The sequence below is a fragment of the Chanos chanos genome, chromosome 7 (genome assembly GCF_902362185.1).
Source record: "Chanos chanos chromosome 7, fChaCha1.1, whole genome shotgun sequence".
NCBI lineage: Eukaryota > Metazoa > Chordata > Actinopteri > Gonorynchiformes > Chanidae > Chanos > Chanos chanos.
Genome location: NC_044501.1, coordinates 29,062,568 through 29,081,646, shown reverse-complemented (window position 1 = coordinate 29,081,646; position 19,079 = coordinate 29,062,568). Strand labels below are relative to the sequence as shown.

The following is a 19,079-nucleotide window of genomic DNA, read 5'->3' as shown; positions in this document are numbered from 1 at the left end:
TGTGAATAGTTGCATTCTGCATTTGAGGGTGTTACAAGATCCCATATCCGAGGTGAAGGGTGAGAGATAAGATCCCTTTTTTTGTGTCTTGTCTGTACTAAGTAGGTACCATACATTACAACTTTTCCTTTGGTGTTGGAATGGTACTAAAATCTTAGGAACTCTCTTTTGATTCTTCATCTTTTTCATTCCCTTCTGTGGATGAACCTTTTTTCTCTCGCTCGTACTTTGGCTTTTTTATCGTCAGGTTTTAGCCTCTTAACTTCTGAAACGTCTCAGAGAGTCTTCTGATGCCCGTTGGCAGAGTGTTTTCCCGACTCTGGGTCTGTCGGACTGTTTGACAGATTCAATTTATCCAAACCTGAAAAGAAGGCAGTAAAGTTAAAAAAAAAAAAAAAAAAAAAAAAAAAAAAAAGGGGAAAAAACTAATTTAAGAAACCACAAGACCTGCTGTCATTCAAGACACACACAACAAATTGGCTGTCAAGGCATGCTTTGGGAAGCTCTGTGGACAGCTCATCTGTCTGGCTGCGATCTCATTGGCTAGCTGTCACTCCGGGGCCCCGAGTGTGACGTGAATTAAAACTCTAATGCACAAACATGAATGAGAGGGGCAAAGGATGTGAGCAAAGGTAGGGTCAGAGGTGGATCGAAAGAGACAGCAACAGTTAAGAGCAGAGACAAAGCTGGAGACAGAGTTAGAAGGAGAAGCAAGAAAGTAGCTGATGGAAAAAAAAAAAAACAGATACAGGGAGGCACAGTGTTTGGTTGGTTCTTGGATTTTTGTACAAACTGTTTACTTAGCTTCTTTGTCCATCTCTCTTCTCTGCAATGTTATACTGGTAAAGGTCAAAAGACAGAAAGGTCACATTACCGAGGGCTTTGAGAAGCTCCTCCCTCACTGCGGAAGTGAACTTTCGAACCAAGCACAGGGTCGTCACCACGGCGAAGAGGAGGTTGTACGAGAGGACGATGTAGAAGTTTCCTAACCAGTTAAACCGACCGAAATCTCCCAGGAGATCAAACCTTGTAATTCCTGCGAAGGGTGGGGAGGAGAGACGAGAGGGTTAAAAGATGCTTACAGGACTTGCTCAGGCCAATACGTCTTGAGATTGGTCAGGTTATAAATTAGCCTCGTCTTGATGTTGACTGTGTCTTTTTCAGTAATCAAGGAAATGACAAAACAAATCAGTCCAGGACACTGAGAGTGAGCCCTATTCCATGTGTGTCCATTTTTGTTTGTTTTTTTTTAAATACGGGGAAAGGTCATTGTAAAATTGCTTATTTGCCCCTTGGTAAGGATCAGATGAAGCTAAGAGTCTAACACATGGTCTTTTTTCATCTGAGAAGGTCTTTTTCTCTTTGTGTTTTTGCTTCAACCTAAAAAAAAGAAAAAAGGAACTTTGTGTGAGCATATGTTTGTGTGTGTGTTTGTGTGTGTATATATATATATATATATTTAAAGCTTTACCGGAAAATCAGCTTAAGAGAACAAAAGCACTGAATATTCATAAAACAAAGAACTTCTCTGTACTTCAAAACGGTATTGAAAGAACATAATGTAGCGTAATGTAGAACTCATCAGTCACTGATGAGATTTCGTCCATTTTGTTGTCCAGCAGCAGGTGTTTATCGTTAAAAGTTTTCTGGCTAATACATTACTGATAGGCTCTCTAGAAAAGAGCAATAAATCACTCTGTTAGTAATGCCACTCCAGTCCTCGCTGGATTTCGCAAACAAAGTGTGACCAGAGCAAACAAACAAAGAGAGAGAGAGAGAGAGAAAAAAAAAAAAGGTATGAAACACACCTTTGGCAAGGTGTGTATCAAAGTAGCCAAAATCATTCATGCACAAACACTGTTCGCACACCTGAGTCAAGCACTCAGACACGCACTCTCAATAGAGACAAAGACACAGCAGAAGTGTGTAGGCTGTGAGGGAAAAATAATAAAGTAACCACACAAAGACTCTGAAACCTAGAGTGGGAAAGAGATCCAAAGGAAAGGGTTCTTATAGTGAAGGTTATGAATGTCTTTCTTTTTCTTTTAGAGCTATCAACACTCTGATCTTCATTCTGTAAAGACAAGATTTATTAGTTATGTCTTACAAGTACAGGGACATGGTCTTCAAACTCCAATCCAGCAATGCGCAAAATAAAAAAAAACAAAAAAAAACAAGTCGTCATGATCAAGGAAATGGTTAAGAAGTAATTTTTCACACAGCTTTGCATTTACACATTTGCCCCCTTGAGTTTCTTTCTTTTTTTTTTTTTTATTTTATTATGCCTGACCTACAAGCTCACATTAAATACATGTGAGAAATACATTCTGAAGTTTTGGATTTACTTAAGAGGCTGTTAGTCTGGAGTGACAAACTGTCTCATCCACCACAAAGCTAGTGACAGACAGGTTCTTTTGATCTAACTGTGAATATATCAGTTTATTTATTTAATCTGAGAAATGCAAAGGAAGAAAAAGAGAGAGAAGGAGAGAGAGAGAGAGAGAGAGAGAGAGAGAGAGAGAGAGGAGAAGAAGAAAAAAAAACTAGGTTAGGAGGGGTTGAAAGGATGAAAAATGAGTCAGGAAAATGAGAAAAACAACCAAAAAAAAAAAAAAAAAGAATGAGTGAGTACTTTGAGCCGGACAAATCTTTAACTGGATCGATACTGTTTGTCTGCACTCCAAAAATCTCCACTGGCTGATGAATTGGACTCGTCTTGTTTTTCTGTCATCTACAGAAATCGGACTCAATGTTTCATGTCCACAGACATTTTTCATAAGGGCAGACGGGCAGGCACATATTTTTGGGTAATTACAGGAAAAAGTCATTGATGCATTAACTGCGTAGAAATTATTGGCGAAGGGTAAACTGTTTTCCTCAGCATTCACATTACCGGTAATGGGGAAAGATTGCGATTCTCTACCAGAGCTGAGGAAGCCCTGCGACCCTGCGCGGTAAACCCCCGGCAAAGTGAAAGGGGGAGAAAAGTTTTCCCTCCTTTTTTGTGTGTGTGTGTGTGTGAAGAGATACCATTTCTAACCATCTTCTCCATCTCTCTGTTTTTTTTTTTTTTTATTTCGTCCTCTCTCTCTCTCTCTCTCTTTTTTTTGTTCCCATTTTCGTCCTCGCTCTCTCACACAGACATGCTTTCAACCTCTCCCTTTCACTTCTCTGAAGTTAACTTTGTCTGTTGGCCTTTTTTCACCCTTTGGCCCTGCAACACTCTGTTGCAATACCATTACAGGCAAACTTCTTTTCTAGGACACCGCTAAATAAAACATCATAATGCACAATATGGCGGTTCCTGAGGACAACCGTCCTCACAAAAAAAGAACAAAACAAAAACAAAAAAACAAATCAAATATACCCCCCCCCCCCAAAAAAAAACAACTCACATCCTAAAAATAAAATCTAACACTGAGGATGAGGAGGGAGGTCTCAGAATCCCACGCTGTCCTTTCCTTCTTACTGTAACTAGTAAAGAATTTATGTGCCTCCAGTGCAGAAATCCCTTTTGTTTGTTTTGAACATCCCCCCCCTGGTTGAGAAGCAATTGGCTAGAAAGACAGTTTCACTCTAATGAGTCAATTCACTGTGTAAAAGTCAAAAGTATAGTACAGTTTACCTTTCCCACCGCGTTTTAAGACTGTCCCCGCCCTTCTCAAGGCACACACACACACACACACTCTCTCATTTGCACAAGACCTCACACTTTTTTGTATGTCTGTGCGTGTGTGTGTGTGTGTGTATGTGTGTGTATGTGCGTGTCTGCGTGTGTGTGTGCGCGTGTCTGTGTGTGTGTGTGTGTGTGTGTGTGCGCGTGTCTGCGTGTGTGTGTGCGTGTCTGCGTGTGTGTGTGCGTGTCTGCGTGTGTGTGTGCGTGTCTGTGTGTGCCTGTGTGAGGGGTGGACAGAGTTTGATGGAATTTGCGGTGAAATCTGTTTCATGCAATAATTTCTTTTGATCCATTCAGCGTCACAAAGCAGAACTGTTGATGTTTTTTAAAGCTCACAGTGAGTCACTGTACCACAGAGCACACACACACACACACACACACTCATGCGCGCACACACACACACACGCACACACACACACACAAGCAATAATGCTATTTGAACAGCTGGGTCTGTACTGGGCGTATTGTTTATAACAGCTATTGTTATGGCACTACCTCTGTCATCTTTCTCTGCCCTTCGTCTCCTGGATCTCTATGGCAAACCACTCTGGAATTTCACTCGTTAACCTCAACAGGAGAAAGACAGAGAGAGAGAGCGAGAGCGAGAGAGAGAAAGAGAAAGACTAGGGGAATTGGGTTGACCGCGGTTAGTGGTCCACTCTTGCGGTTTTGTGTGTAGGAGGCATGTGGAGGGCCCGCGTCACTGTGACACTTGTGAATCTTCTGTGTATTACAGCGCATTTGTAGACTCGTGTGTGTGTGTGTGTGTGTGTGAACTTGTTATCGTGTCAAACCTCACTGTATGGTTTAAGAAACCGGCCAACAGTCAGCACTCATTCAGGTCATATCAACATATCTCAGGCTCACAGCTCTGGGCAGCATTTAAGATACTGCTAGATGACAACAGCAACAGATTAGCTTCCTGTTAGCACACAGCTTACAGTGACTACGCTCCACCAGCTACCAACCAAGTTAAACAATGTTTCTCTCTTTCACAAACACGCACACACACACACAGACATACACGCCCATGCCTACACAGTAGGCCGAGGGTCAGAGGATGTGGAGAATCTTACCGAGGGTTCTGGACATGACGGGCAGAGCTGAGCTCAGGACCAGGATAGACACACAGCATCCGATGATCTATGGAAAAGACAGAGAAGACAGAGACAGAGAAACTGCCTTTCATTACACAGGTACTGAATTAGGGAAACTCAAAGAGGTTGAAATGTTAAAGAGCAGAAATGGGTAAAGAAAATCTGACAGTGTGCCTCATACAACACTCACTTAAAGATTCACTAGGTAAGTCTGAATTTTTTTTTTTTATTTTTGCAGAGAGAATTTAAAAGTGTTTTTTTTTTCATTGATAGGAGTGGATTTTGCAGATTGTGCTTTGAGAGTGAATGGACTGCTATAATTACTACTGGTGGTGTTTTCTCATTAACAGTTTGGTCTCCTTTGAGTCCTTTCAATGGATCTGTCACAGCCGGATAACAAGTTCCCACACCATACACATGCGCGCACATACACACACACACACACACACACACACACACCCACACACACACACACACAGGCCCCATGCATTACCAGATCAATGGGCACCACGGCACCACACAAGAACCAACTGAACACACATCGCCAGTCCTCTCTTTTCACAAACAAACACAGAACATGGGGGGGGGGGGGGGGAGAGAGAGAGAGAGAGAGAGAGAGAGAGAGAGAGAGAGAGAGAGACACATACCGTTGTCATGGTGGTGTCATCCTTTCTGGGCGTCAGCCCCTGGAAAACACGTAAGCTATAGAAACCCACCACAGACGAGACCATCAGGTAGCTAAATTACAGTCAAGGCCAAGCAAACACACACACACACAAGCACATGTACACACACAAACGTGACCTTCATCTTCATACATGTCTACATGTGGCTGTCAAGCTGTTAACTAAAACTGTTCAGCTGTTATAAATTATAAAAAAAAACACAATGAAGTCTGTAATACACTGGTGTGTGTGTGTGTGCGCGAGACTGACGGAAGGATACAACATGAGGAGAATTTCAACGATTGCCTGGACGACCCCAAACGAAGTGGACGCAGATGCGCTTCGAATCCCCTTGTCCTGTCGAGAAAAAGAGAGAGAGAGATTTTAAAAAAAAAAGCACGTCCCTAGAATTCAAGTGAGAAGCCAACCGTAAAGGTTCACCATTTAATAAACGTATACCGTATCATTTTGGGATCTGTTGTGCCAAGTAAAGCAATTTCACCACTTTAATTATTTTAGCATTCCTTACTGCAACATTATCCCATTCTATTCTTTTCCGCATCTTTCAAAGAAAAAGAGCATCTGCAATAGGCCCTATCCCACAGAAACGCTTCACATACACGGAAAACAAACAGCCAAAGAATCGAACCTGAAGACTGCACCTGAATGCAGGTTTTATTGCGTAACGAACCCGTTAAATTAAGAGTCAAAAGATGCAGTTCTTTTTTTTTTCTTTCCTTTTAAAAAAAAAGAAAAAGAAAAAGTCCTTTATCTGAAAGGGAGAGTGATTGTCGGCCTTGCGTCTTCATGCCTGCTTGACAGTGACTGGAACGATTTTCTCCTAATTTCTTGTAGAAAGCTTTTCAGTCGGTGTTGTGTTAGGACTTCGTGGGTCGGTGGGACAGGACCGTGTCGTCTTTAGGTTATTTCTACTTTCTAGCTTATCCAAGTTACGTTCTGTTGGGTTGAAGTTAGGACTCCGCGCTGGTCGTTCCAATGTTCTCCTCAAACCGTGCGTTTCCTATCCTTGCTTTTTGATAAAGAGCATGGAAAGACATGCCATTTACAACTCAACATGCAAGGAGCTGATTTCTGGCCTCTGGTTTATTTACGGTTGAATCTTCAAAGCTTACCCTCACCAAAAAAAAAAAAAAAAATCACAAAACATCAAATCAAACAGCTGTCACTTTTTTTTTATTATTATCATTATTTATTTATTTTTTATTTTTTTTATTTGAGGTGTGGTATATTTAACCGGAACACTGAAGTTTAGATGGAAAGGTTTTAAAAAAATGCATGTTGCATCTCTGTCTGTGTCTAAACGTGACTCTGCTAAACACCCAAACGCTTTGGGGTAGAAAAGCTGTGCAAATATTTGCTATTGTGAATTAAAAAAAAAAAAAAAAAGTTCACACACAAACCCCAGATTATCAGAAGATTCCCCTTCAGCACGGACAGGCGCAACCCAATTGGCAGAGCAGTGAATGGAAACAGATGAAAGAAAGTCCTTTAAATTCACCGTCGCTCACGCACAATATGTGAACAGGTGTTCAAACAAAAAAAAAAAGGAGAGAGAGAAAGAGAAAGAGACAGAGAGCAGGGGAAAGAAGGAAAAAGCAGGCTTACGGTAAAAGACTGCATGGATTGAGTGCATGCCAATAAAACAAAAATAAATCAAAAATTACAAACAATTAAACAAATACTTCAGCACATCTTTCTCCTCCTCTTTCTTTCCTCTTTAGTTTCAGTTTAAGACTTGAAAATACTTATGTATGTGTATGCATGTACATGTATTTCATATTTGCATGAATGTCAATTACAGTATGTGTTTTTGGCACTGTCCCTATTTATATTAAATATGTTCATTATGTTATTTATATTGTGTCCCTATTAATATGCTCATTATGTCATGTGCTGGGAACAATAAGAGACTTGACAGAGTACATAAAGCAAAGGTAGGAGAAACAAGTGGACTTGTCTTTCTCCTGGAGGTCTGTAATGGACCACAGTCCAAATGGGAACATACGGAAGGGGGGGGGTTGTTTTGTTGGTATGGGAGACGCATGGTGGCGGTGGCAGCCTAGGTTGGTTCAGAGCTGCACCGAATTTTTGTTTGGTCTGGAATTAGTAAGCGCGCACGTGTGTGTGTGTTTGTGTGTGTAGCTTGTGATGGGATGTGTTTGTGTGTGTGTGTGTGTGTGTGTGTGTGCATACGCATAGCCTTTGTTGTGTTTGTGTGTGTGTGCATGTGCGCAGCTCATGTGGTGTTGTGTGTATGTGTGTGTGTGTGTGTGTGCATATGCGTAGCCTTTGTTGTATTTGTGTGTGTGTGTGTGTGTGCATGTGCGCAGCTCATGTGGGGTTGTGTGTGTGTGTGAGGAATGTGTTCATTCAGGGCTGTCCCTTCTTACACTCTATCCTTTGATGTGCCTCAGCTATATCTAATGAAGGGTAATAACAGAAAAGAAAAAAACCTCGTTACATGTTTGACAGTTGTCTTTTTTTTTTTTTTTTCTCCCCACCTTCTCAACGCTCATTTTTTCGCAAAGCTGTTAGCTGACAAGCGAAGGGGCTAAATGTCACACGTCTTCAGAGTCAAAGGTTCGAAGGTCGGCGGGAGAAATCCGAGCTCTTTTTTTTTTTTCTCTCTCCGCGTCGCCGGCGAAGTGAGATATGAAATATGAAACATTAGGAGTGATTATGAAGGCTGGTTTAACAGGGGCCGTATTTCTGCGTCCTAGGGGACTGACAGTAATAAGGGTTTTTATAGACGCTCTGAAGCCCACGGTGCATCAGGTTGTATAATTGTCATACGCTCAGATGCATTAAGCCTCTGTCTGTGTCTGCCACTGTCTCATTACAGCTTTTACAATGTACGGCCCTGTCTAACTCAGCCCGCGCACGCCTGTGTGTGTGTGTGTGTGTGTGAGTGAGTGAGTGAGAGAGAGAGACAGAAAGTGTTCAGCTAAGCCTTACTGTCGCAGCAGTGGGGAAATTAGTTTGTAGCACTGCAGACAGACAAGTACAGACAGACTGCGCAGATACAAATTTATGTTTGTATGAGAAGCTGTATTAGTGCATATGTATGTGTGTGTGTGTGTGTTTGTGTGTGAGCATGTGTATGTAATAACTGCACTACCTCCCAAGTTAACTTGATGGGAACCCACATTCATATTGATCTCTGTGCTCAGTGACCCCTCCATCAGCGGCCACCCCCCCCACCCAAATGTCCCCTCCCCCCCCACCCAAATGTCCTCCCCCCACGACTGGTTGACGTGGTAACATGAGATGGGCGATGTGGCACAAGTCCAGCCCGTCAAAAAGCGTAAAGCATTGAGGCAGCCGATGCTGACGGGGGCCTCCAGTCTTAGCTCATGACAAGCCTAATTTGGGGGAATTTCGGCGATGTGTCATGCCAAGGCAAACATCTCTCTAGTGAAATAATTGGAATGCGGAGGGGCAATCGCCACCACAAGAGAAGAGAGAGATAGAGAGAGAGACCAAATTAGGCCGAAACAGGATACAATATGTTGCCTTTGTTGTGTGAGAGAGAAGAAAAAACACGCACACACACACACACACACACACACACACATGCACACACGCGCACGCACGCACGCACGCACGCACGCACGCACGCACACACACAAAACACGTGCGCGCACACTCACACACAGTGTTGGGAAAATGTCTTTTCAAATGTCATAAGATGCAAAGATTAGAAATATGTTATCTGAAAAAACAAGATAAAAAAAAAGAAAAAGAAAGACAAAAAACAACTCTGCTTGGATCAGAGAACACGCAGCTTATTCTGAAAATCACTACTGTTGCTTCAGTTCAGCGTTTTATAATTTCATCCAGGCCAGTTATGTACTGGTTGAGACCCAAGGCGAGAAAGGCGCACGGAGGTTGGTTGGTTGGTTCGTTCTGTCCTGGCATTTTTTTAGCGGAAAGATGTGGGCTTTTGAAATGCGTAGTGTGCGTTACAATCATAAGATGCGTTTGAGTGACTCTAAATGAGAAGCTGTACCTTGAGTCCAAAGCACAAAGCGGATAAAAAACATAAAAAAAAACAAAACAAAAAAAGCAGCCGTCCGATACTCATCTAAACCTGGGCTGTTTTCTTTTCTTCTCGCCGCACACCTGAGCGTACCCGGAATTCAATTTATGTCACAGCAAAATCCCTCTAAGCGGTTCACTGCTAGCGCTAGCTGGACGGAGGGACGAAGGGGGAGGGGGGGGGGGGGGGGGCAAGGGAAAGAACGTTTGTCTGAAACTCTGCCAATTATGGGCCAAAGATTTCTTGTTGTTGTTGTTGTTGTTGTTGTTGTTGTTTGCGTGTTTGCTGGTGCGTCTCTCAGGTCTTACCGTCGATCCTTTGGGCAGCGCTGTCTCATCCAGCAGCAGGTACACGATGTTCAGAGCCACAAACATGACAGAGAGCGCCTTCAAAAAGCAGAGATAAAGACCCATCAACGCCCTTTCATATCAAATTAAACACAAACCTGTTAATTTACTGTTTACAGATATATCAGCATATATATAAATATAACAGCGCACGCCACCATAACACACACACACACACACACAGACTAGCATAACAACACTCACTGTTAAAAAAAAACAAAAAACAAACAACAAAAAAAACACCCAAATCAGAGCTTAGTTACCACACGATCATGGTATATCAGAGACAGCTCGATGTGTTGGATTTTTTGAGCAAAATTTTCGAAGGATGAAATCAGTTTTCACTCTTAGAACCTTTGTACCACAAACTGACCACCTGATTCAGTCAACTAAGGTTCTGCATGATGAGCTTGAGAAACTGAGTCGAGTGTTTCAGTGATGGCCTGAAAACCCAAACAGCACAGTGCTTTCATCACCCAGGACTAGAGGAAACACCACATCCATGTCCTATTAAGAAGCTGTAATGCTACAGTTATGATTAAATGATCTCCTTGTTGGCTGCGTAATGTGTGGTGAGACATATCGACCAAGAAACATCACAGCTGTTGCAGTGGCCTGTTAACTCCATTCAGAAACATGGAGGAATAAAAGACACCGCCCCCGCCCCCCCCCTTCTCTCCCAGACTGTGGCTTTGTGAAGCTCTGGAGCTTGGACTGGGGCTAAAGGTAAAATATGAGGTTCTGATGTCAACGTTGGTCTAATCAACACAGCATCTCCACTGAATATGAATACACACCATACCAGTCAGCGTTGGTCTAACCAACACAGCATCTCTACTGAATATGAATACACAACATCTCTACTGAATATGAATACACACCATACCAGTCAATGTTGGTCTAACCAACACAGCATCTCTACTGAATATGAATACACAACATCTCTACTGAATATGAATACACACCATACCAGTCAACGTTGGTCTAATCAACACAGCATCTCTACTGAATATGAATACACAGCATCTCTACTGAGTATGAATACACAACATCTCTACTGAATATGAATACATACTGTGCCAGCCAGGAGAATCAACATCACAATGGGGTAGAGCAGATTCTTCTCCCAACCTGAGGCTTTCTTCCTCCTCTCTGTAAGAGAGAAAAAACAGAGAGAGAATGAGAGAGAGAGAGAGAAATGGAAATGGGGAAAGAAACAGCAGGAGAATGTTCTGGACAGAGCTGAACCAGTATGAGTCCCAGTTGAATGAGACTGAGAAATAAGTCAGTCTAAATACAGGCTTTCCGAATGACAAGGAGAAACAAAATATAACATGAGTTCTCCAATCAAAGTTTTGTTTTTATGTTCCCATCCCCCCCAAACATTTTTGACCCATGATGGTTTCAGTAATGCAGGACACGAAGTGCCTTTTAGACATAAACCTGGTTCAATAAATTCAAAATGCACAAAAACCCACCCACCCACAGACACACACACACACACCACTAATGGGCCTTAAGCAGTAAGAGGATAGAGATTTCACAGAAGCAGTAAATTACCCTCATTCTCTTTAATTAGGCATCTGCTCTCAGCCTGTCTTAGTTAATGGACACAATCAAACAGCGCGATGACAGCACGGCGTTGTGGAAAATTAATAACATGATTTATCTACAAAATATCGCCCTCCTTCTCCTCCTCCTCCTCCTCCTCCTTCTGCTTACCTGCTCTTACATAAATAGATAAAGGGGAGAGAAGATTATGGCAAAAGGAGAGGGGGAAAAAAAAAAACCCCATCCTTCTGTACTGACATTTAAAAACAACACGCGAACAGAAGCTTCCTCCTTTGTCTTCCACGCGTCTCGACGCTGAAAGATTTCGTCAACTGCAGCTACTGTGGGGTTGCATTAACTGCACCAAAAAGAAAAAAAAGAAAAAAAAGAAAAGTCTAGCTGACCTTGAATAGAACATTTAACGAGACTCTGCCAACTCACGGTTGTCAATGTTGTCATTTAAGATGTCCCCCTTTTTAAAGTGCATAAAGTATGTTTCTCTCTCTCTCTCTCTCTCTCTCTCTCACTTTTTATCCTCTCTATTGTGTCCCAAATCTATCCATCCCCCTAAAAAGTCTCCTCTACTCTCTCTCTCTCTGTAGTGTTGGCATAGCCCAGCAGTTCAGTTTGCCAAGCTCTCTCCATATGCGCCCTGCCTCTAAATTAATGATATGGCTTTAGATGGCCAGCCACAATAAAATCTGCGTCTTGTCCAATATCCTAAGTGCCTTTGTGGCCTACACACACACACACACACACACACAACCTCCCTCTCCCTCGCTCTCTCTCTCACTCCCCTAACCTCACCTGACTCATTTACGATTCAACGCCAAAAAACAAAAAATAAACAAAGCAAATTATACAGCAGAAACCTATGTGGCCCTACACTCAAATTAAGAGACATGATTAACAGAAGTGCACACACACACACACACACACACACACACACACACACACTTGTACTTCTTTGTGAGGACATTCATTGACATAATGTATGCCTTAGCCCCTTACCCTAACCTACACCATCACAACTACATACATTACTCTAACCTTAGCCTAAACCTAATTCTAACCTGAACCCTAAAACCAAGTCTTAACCCTCAAACAGCCCAGTGAGGTCTAGTCAAAATGTCCTCACTTTCCCAAACTGTCCTCACTCCCAAGGTCTAAAACTCAAACTGGTCATCACAAGGATAGCTGCACAAGTACACACACACACACACACACACACACACACACACACACACACACACACACATACACACACATCCCTGGACCATCATCATTATCTGGGAAGGTGAAATCTTACATTTAAAAAAAAAAAATCAAAATTAGGTTCTGAATATCCTTTGGAATGACTGTGGGTGTGTGAGAGAGACTAAATGACTCAGACTGGGGAAAAACCCATCTTACCCAGTTTGCTCCTCTGGTTTCGAATATTGTCCAGTTCCTTATAAAGGTGCTGGCAGTTTCCGTGGTAGTGAGAGTTAGAGCCTATGCCTGGGAGCAACAGAAAGTGAGCATGTAAGAGAGAGAGAGAGAGAGAGAGAGAGAGGGAGAGAGAGAGAGAGAGAGAGAGAGAGAGAGAGAGAGAGAGAGAGAGACAACATTAATCCTTCATTAAACCTCTGAAAAACCCTGGGCAGAAGTGAACATTTGCGGTCAGATCACAAACAATTGTTATCTGAACTGATCCTCAAGTGCACACTTAATCCATTATACTCAGCGTGACTCAGAATCTGTCAGGAAACAAGAAGAAATTTGAGGTGTTTAGAGGCCTGAAAAAGAAATAAAGCTTAAGGACACATCTAAATGAGTGGCGCAAGAAAGAAAGAAAGAAAAAAAACCCTCCGTCCATCTGACAGTTTCCAACTGTGACAACCACTCCTTTATTTTACAACATTTATCATAATCTGAATGAGACAGGTTTCAACCACTTATTTTATTTTGTTTTAATTTCTTTTGTTTGAAGCGTCAGGACTCTAGCAGGCCATGAAGGTGTTCTCACTCTCTCTCTCTCTCTCTCTCATTCTTTCTCAAATAATAAGAGATGGTCATCTTAATATTACAATGTCACCAACTTCTAACTTTAATTCAGAGTAACTTTTTTTTTTTTTTAAAAATTAAGAAACCCAAGCAAGAACTGTTTATCCAACTCTTGCATTTAACCGTACTGATCTCAAACAACGGCTGCATAATTTCCCATGGTTGTACCATCCGAGGCGCGGAACGATCCGGCATGTTCCAACAGGTCCCAGGGTGGGAGTGGGGGCAGGGGGGGTGGTGTTCTCAGAGAGAACAGAGAGGGGGTTCTCCAGGAAAACCACAGACCTCTCTTATATGGGCCTCATTTATCTGTTTCTCTCATTTTCTCTCTCTCTCGCTCTCTCCATTCCTGTCGTTCGCTCTTCTCAAAGTCGGAGCGGACTGAAGGCAGATCAGTTTGCATGGCCTCGGGAGATCGACGGATCAGGAGCAATTAGCGCAGCGTTACACTGTTACTGGCGTGCAATAAAACTACAATCTTTCATCTTCCCAAACACAGGCTCAGAAGCCAATCACTTTGATCAAAAAAAAAAAACAACTTTTTTTTTTCTTTTTTTTTTTTAAACGATGATGATTATTATTATGGTGACACACCCTGTCTGGTGAAAGTTTGGGTTCCTAGATGAAGATGTGTATAAGAGGGGGAAAAAAAAAAAAAAGAAAAGAAAAAAAGGGAAGAGAAAAAAAAAAAAAAAGAGAGAGCAGGTGTGTTCTCGCTCAAAGACGACCCCTTGTACCTGTCTCGATGACGTTTAGGGAAAATTTGTACCCTCCAACCAAACGGAGAGACAATGCAAACGGAAATGTCACTATTAGCTGAACAGACCTGGACCGCTCTGCCCAAACGTGGCACAGGCTCGCCCTGCAGGGTCCATCACTGATCGCGCTCCAGACAGACGCAGCCAACGCCGAAAGCATAGCAGAAGTATTCAAAACAGCAACAGTGTCGAGGATTAAACCACACAAACTCTCAAGTTCTTTTTCCCTTTTTCTTTTTTTTTTTTTCCTTAAGCTCAAAATTAGACCTTTTTAATTTAACACCAGACTTTAATGGTTTGATATTGAGCGTACGTATGTACCGATACGGCGTAATTACGGAGACAAGAAGAGAGCGCGGAAAGACGGAGAAGTTTATAAATGAGACTTAAAAATGGCTTCCGAAAGTAAGTTAATTAGAGAACGGTAGCCAGAAGAGTCATTAAGACTGAGGGCTTTGACAATGTGCGTGTGTGCGTGTGTGTGTGAGAAGTTGAGTGAGTGTGTGAGAGAGATGCGCTGTTGGCTAGCAGAGGGCAGAAATAGGTGATGTCACTGCTCGCTCTCTCTCTCTCTCTCTCTCTCAAGGAACTTCATTCCATTTGGCCATGACGTCAGTGACTATTATGCAAAGTGAGTCGTGCTGTGGCGGTCCAAACCTTTCACAAGGTCACCCTGCTTCAGAGCATCTGGACAACAGTACACTGAGCCAAGATTTAGACATCACACACACACACACACACAGACGCACACGCACACACACACACACACATAATCGCATACTGCACGAACACTCACAACTTATAAGTGAAAGCCCATCCACAGCATGAATACAGTTCTAAATTCCACGCACCACAGAGTCTTTGTCTGATAAGTTTCATTTGTAACTCTGTGTCCGTGAGGGTGACTGCAAAAGTTCAAATATTTCCAGACTGAAGAAGCAGCCCCTCTCTTTCACACAGAGCATTTCTTTAAAACAATGCCTTGTATTTTCCCCTCATGTCTTGCTGGCTGGAGGGATGTTTAGACTCTTACAGGTGTTGATGGTTACCGTGTGCTTTGTAACATCCTCAGATGTAGACAGTTATGTCTCGGAGTGATTTCAGTCTGGTGTCCTCTGCGCTCAGGTGTTGGAGGGCTCTGTTAAAACACAGCCTCTGCTCACTGTTACGCAGCGTGCAGTTTCACACAGCTTAGCTGTCGCAAAGACAGTTGGTGGTGCAAGGATGAATGGAAGAGGAAAAACAGAGGACAAGAGAGGCAAAAACGGAGAGAAAAGAGTTTGACGAGAGAGAGAGAGAGAGAGAGAGAGAGAGAGAGAGAGAGAGAGAGAGAGAGAGAGAAGAGAGAGGTCCCATGAACCTGTTTTGAACTCAAATCTCTCTTTCTCTTTTTTTCTTACTCCTTCCTCTTTTCTTACTCCTCTTAGATGTGGGCCATTTTTTTTTTACCACTGTGCCCTCCACACCTAAGCATGTTGGTAACTAAAAGAATTCCTCAAATTCCTGATAAGGAACAACGATCATGCTTGTGTGGGACCTTCCGTGACCTGGTACGGTTAAAATGTGCATCGTGCTGGACCAGCTTCGCACCCCCACCAAAAAACCTTGCCCCCCCCCCCCCCCCCCTCCTCCCCCCCCCGTACCTTCCCCAGTCCTTTTCTTTTCCAACCACAGTGACTGGCGCACATCAAACGCGGTCCAATCCGGCACAATGCGGACTACACTTGCTGTGTCGGCCCTTCAAAGCCATGCTGCGGCATAACGCTAACACTAGCAAACCAAACAGCCAAATGAGGAGCTATTGAGAGGCACCCGTGACGGCCTATCAGAATTCAGAATCTATCCTACCGCCCGGGGCTTCCATAGAAAGCGTGCCTTCCTTGTTGACTAGCATCTGTACGCTTGATTGCGTGCTTGACTTGACGTTAAAGTAGGTTTGGCTGGGGGCCCGATCGCTTCCTGCTTTGTGAGGACGTTTAGTCAGGCTTGAAGGAGGTTCAATCTCACCTCCATCTGAGAGTTTTCTTTTTCTTTTTTTTTTCTTTTAAAAAAATCAACTAAAGGTGATGAAATGTGAATTTCAGAGTGAAAAACAAAATAAATGAAGTGGTCAAAAGAATAACGTCTTGGTTCACCTTCATTCACATCATCCGCCGGCAACACACACACTGTCTCTCTCATACACACACACACACACACACACACACACACACACACACACATACTCTTACGCACCATTCAGCCTCCGCTCCAGAGCCTCTTCCTGTAGCTGGATACAGTAGATTTGTTCATCTAGATCTTCTAGAATCTGAGTGAGAACAGAAAGCATGACAGAGAGGGAGAGAGAGAGAGAGAGAGAGAGAGAGAATGAGATAGAGTACAGATTACATTTATAAAGATAGTGTGTTTGATAGGGATCCCTCCTACACACACAAACACACGCACACATGCACACACGCACACACACAATCAGCAACATGCAATGGGTTTCCCCACGTTTATGTAAGTCTTTAAGAAAAACCCCATTCAACATCTGGGCCCATTATTAATCTTTCTTCCTTTTAATGAAATCGGTGAATTTCTTATTTCAGCAGATCAACATGTAACTATATTTTTATCATGTACATTTGGTGATTGCATTGTGTGACCTGTGCGGATTGACCCAGTGGTACTAGCACTGCATCCTAAATTAACAGTACAAGTCTTGTCCCATATACTGGGTGAGTAAATGGGACCAGTACCAGCACATTACACATGCTATGGAAGACTCTGAACTGGCCAGGGTCGGATCTTTAACCACTTTGCCATGAGAGCAAAAAAAGAAAAAATTGGATTTCAAGACATTCACCAGTATTAATGACAAAGTAAATAGGGGGTCATTTTGGGAAAAGGAACTTTAATTAAGAGAAGAAACCAAAACCGAAAGTGACTGATCAAAGAAACATTACAGGTAGTGACAAAGACTAAGGAAAGTGTTATACTGGGCCAACATACGGTGAAGGCTAAATGTTCTTGTTAAGACAGTGTCCTCATTAAGATAGTGTGCACTCACTGTTGGCTTCACAAGTAACTGGCCCATCACTGTGAACATCCGCGAGAGCCCTACTGGCGTACACACTGTGTAGAGAGAGAGAGAGAGAGAGAGAGAGAGAAACAAGCTTAAAACACACACACACACACATATATAACTTTCAAGCCTTATGAGTAGAGGTCTGTCAAAGTAGTCTCTGATCTGATTGTGTGTGATATCGGTGTGTTTTGATTGGCAGTTGCGTTTGACTGACGGCTGTGTGGGGGTGCAGATGGGAACTCACTGAGTAACAGCAGGCCTCCCATGAGAGAGATGCAGGAGTACAGATATGGAAGATAAAACTCCCACAGATCTACAGAAGGAGAGAGAGAGAGAGACAGTGTTAGACACTTAGAGAACCACACACACACACACACACACACACACAGATAGGTGTTAATCTGACCATAGAGAGACTCCATGCTGGCTGCGTCGTTGTCGATGAGTGCTGATGCCACCCACACGATGCCCAGGATGAGTAAACCCAGCAGGAACAGCATCACGAATGTCTCCAGCACACGAGCCTTAATGCCCTGCAATGCCCCACACACACGCGTACACAGACAAGCACACACACACACAAAAAACAAAAATGAACAAATTTTGATGATGTACTGGGTCAGACTCATACAGTCACAGAGTCGCTAAGCAGAAGCAGTCGTAAACGCACACACAGAGCCTTTGGTAGGTGTAAATGAGGCTCTAATTTCAATTGCTGCTCTGTAAACTGTTGGACTCCCCTATAACCCAGTAGCACAACCTCCTGTTATGTGTAAACCTCCTGTGTGTAAACACTCTCCCACACATACACATAGCCCACATCCCCACAGAAAAGGTCAAAAACAGGCACATTGACACTAATGACCCATAAACACACACACACACACACACACACACACACACGGAAACCACTTTGTATTAAATAAAAGCTTCTCCTACTGTATGCGATTAAGAACAGACCCCCCATCTGGGGGTGATTAGGCCCCTCCACACCAGCACTGAGGAGGCGGGGGGGGGGGGGGGGGGGGGGGTGGCGTGTTTCATTAGGATTTTCCGGGTTGCTAAACAGTGAGTGACTAATAAACTCTTTGAGAACTAAATCCAGGCCCATTTCCACAGAACCAGATCCATGTGAGGGACTTAAGGAACCATATGCATGCAGTTGTCTCTTATTTAGCAGGCTGATTTAGGATCAGCTAAGCACGTTTCAAATGATTCTGTTTATTAGGATTTTGAGGCAGAAACTGATCCTAGATCAGCACTTTGGTGATGTACAACAGGTATGCAAGGCCTAAATAGTGTGGTCTTAACTCTTAAGTGTTAAAGAGATGAGTTCCTCCAGCTGCAGTGGGAGGGCAATAATTTAGTAACATCATGTTTGGTGAGAAAGACAACTGTGCATTTTGACAAAGAGAGCATAGGTTCTGTATTTCATTGGAATCTTTGTGTACCCACACCAACTCCTCAGTAGTCCAGGCTTATCCATTTGAAACAAGCCAATCAAAGCTGACAGGAAGTTAACGTTGCCCCAGCAATATGGGACTACAACAGGGTTGTGGTGCATAAATGTATGCGTGTGTGTGTGTGTGTGTGCGCGTGTGCATGAGTGTGTGTGTGTGTGTGTGTGTGTGTGTGTATATGTATGTGCTTGCTCATCTTTTAATATACCCCCCCCCCCAATCCTCCTCCTCCTCTGTCTGGGTGTGAAGGTTGTCCACTGTGTGGAATTTTCCAGCACTCTGGAAATGAGGAGGGCCAACAGCGCCCCCATGTGGCCAACTCACGAACAGACACACGTCTCCTGGCGAC

General features: G+C 43.1%; 1 protein-coding gene across 3 annotated transcripts in view; it reads right to left on the bottom strand.

Annotated features, from left to right (window-relative positions):
• Positions 1-275: 275 nt before the first annotated feature.
• lmbr1 (limb development membrane protein 1) overlaps positions 276-19,079 on the bottom strand; it is a 35,390-nt gene continuing 16,586 nt past the window's right edge. For 2 of the 3 annotated variants that reach the window (XM_030779938.1, XM_030779939.1), the window contains exons 6-17: positions 17,677-17,803; positions 17,515-17,583; positions 17,253-17,317; positions 16,436-16,508; positions 12,810-12,896; positions 10,921-10,997; positions 9,807-9,884; positions 5,719-5,795; positions 5,421-5,511; positions 4,753-4,819; positions 875-1,036; positions 276-361 (exon numbers count right to left, since the gene is read on the bottom strand). In XM_030779938.1, coding sequence (XP_030635798.1) covers positions 276-361; positions 875-1,036; positions 4,753-4,819; positions 5,421-5,511; positions 5,719-5,795; positions 9,807-9,884; positions 10,921-10,997; positions 12,810-12,896; positions 16,436-16,508; positions 17,253-17,317; positions 17,515-17,583; positions 17,677-17,803 — 1,059 coding nt within the window. The remainder of the gene's footprint in view (positions 362-874; positions 1,037-4,752; positions 4,820-5,420; positions 5,512-5,718; positions 5,796-9,806; positions 9,885-10,920; positions 10,998-12,809; positions 12,897-16,435; positions 16,509-17,252; positions 17,318-17,514; positions 17,584-17,676; positions 17,804-19,079) is intronic. The other variant, XM_030779940.1, reaches the window with a different exon arrangement.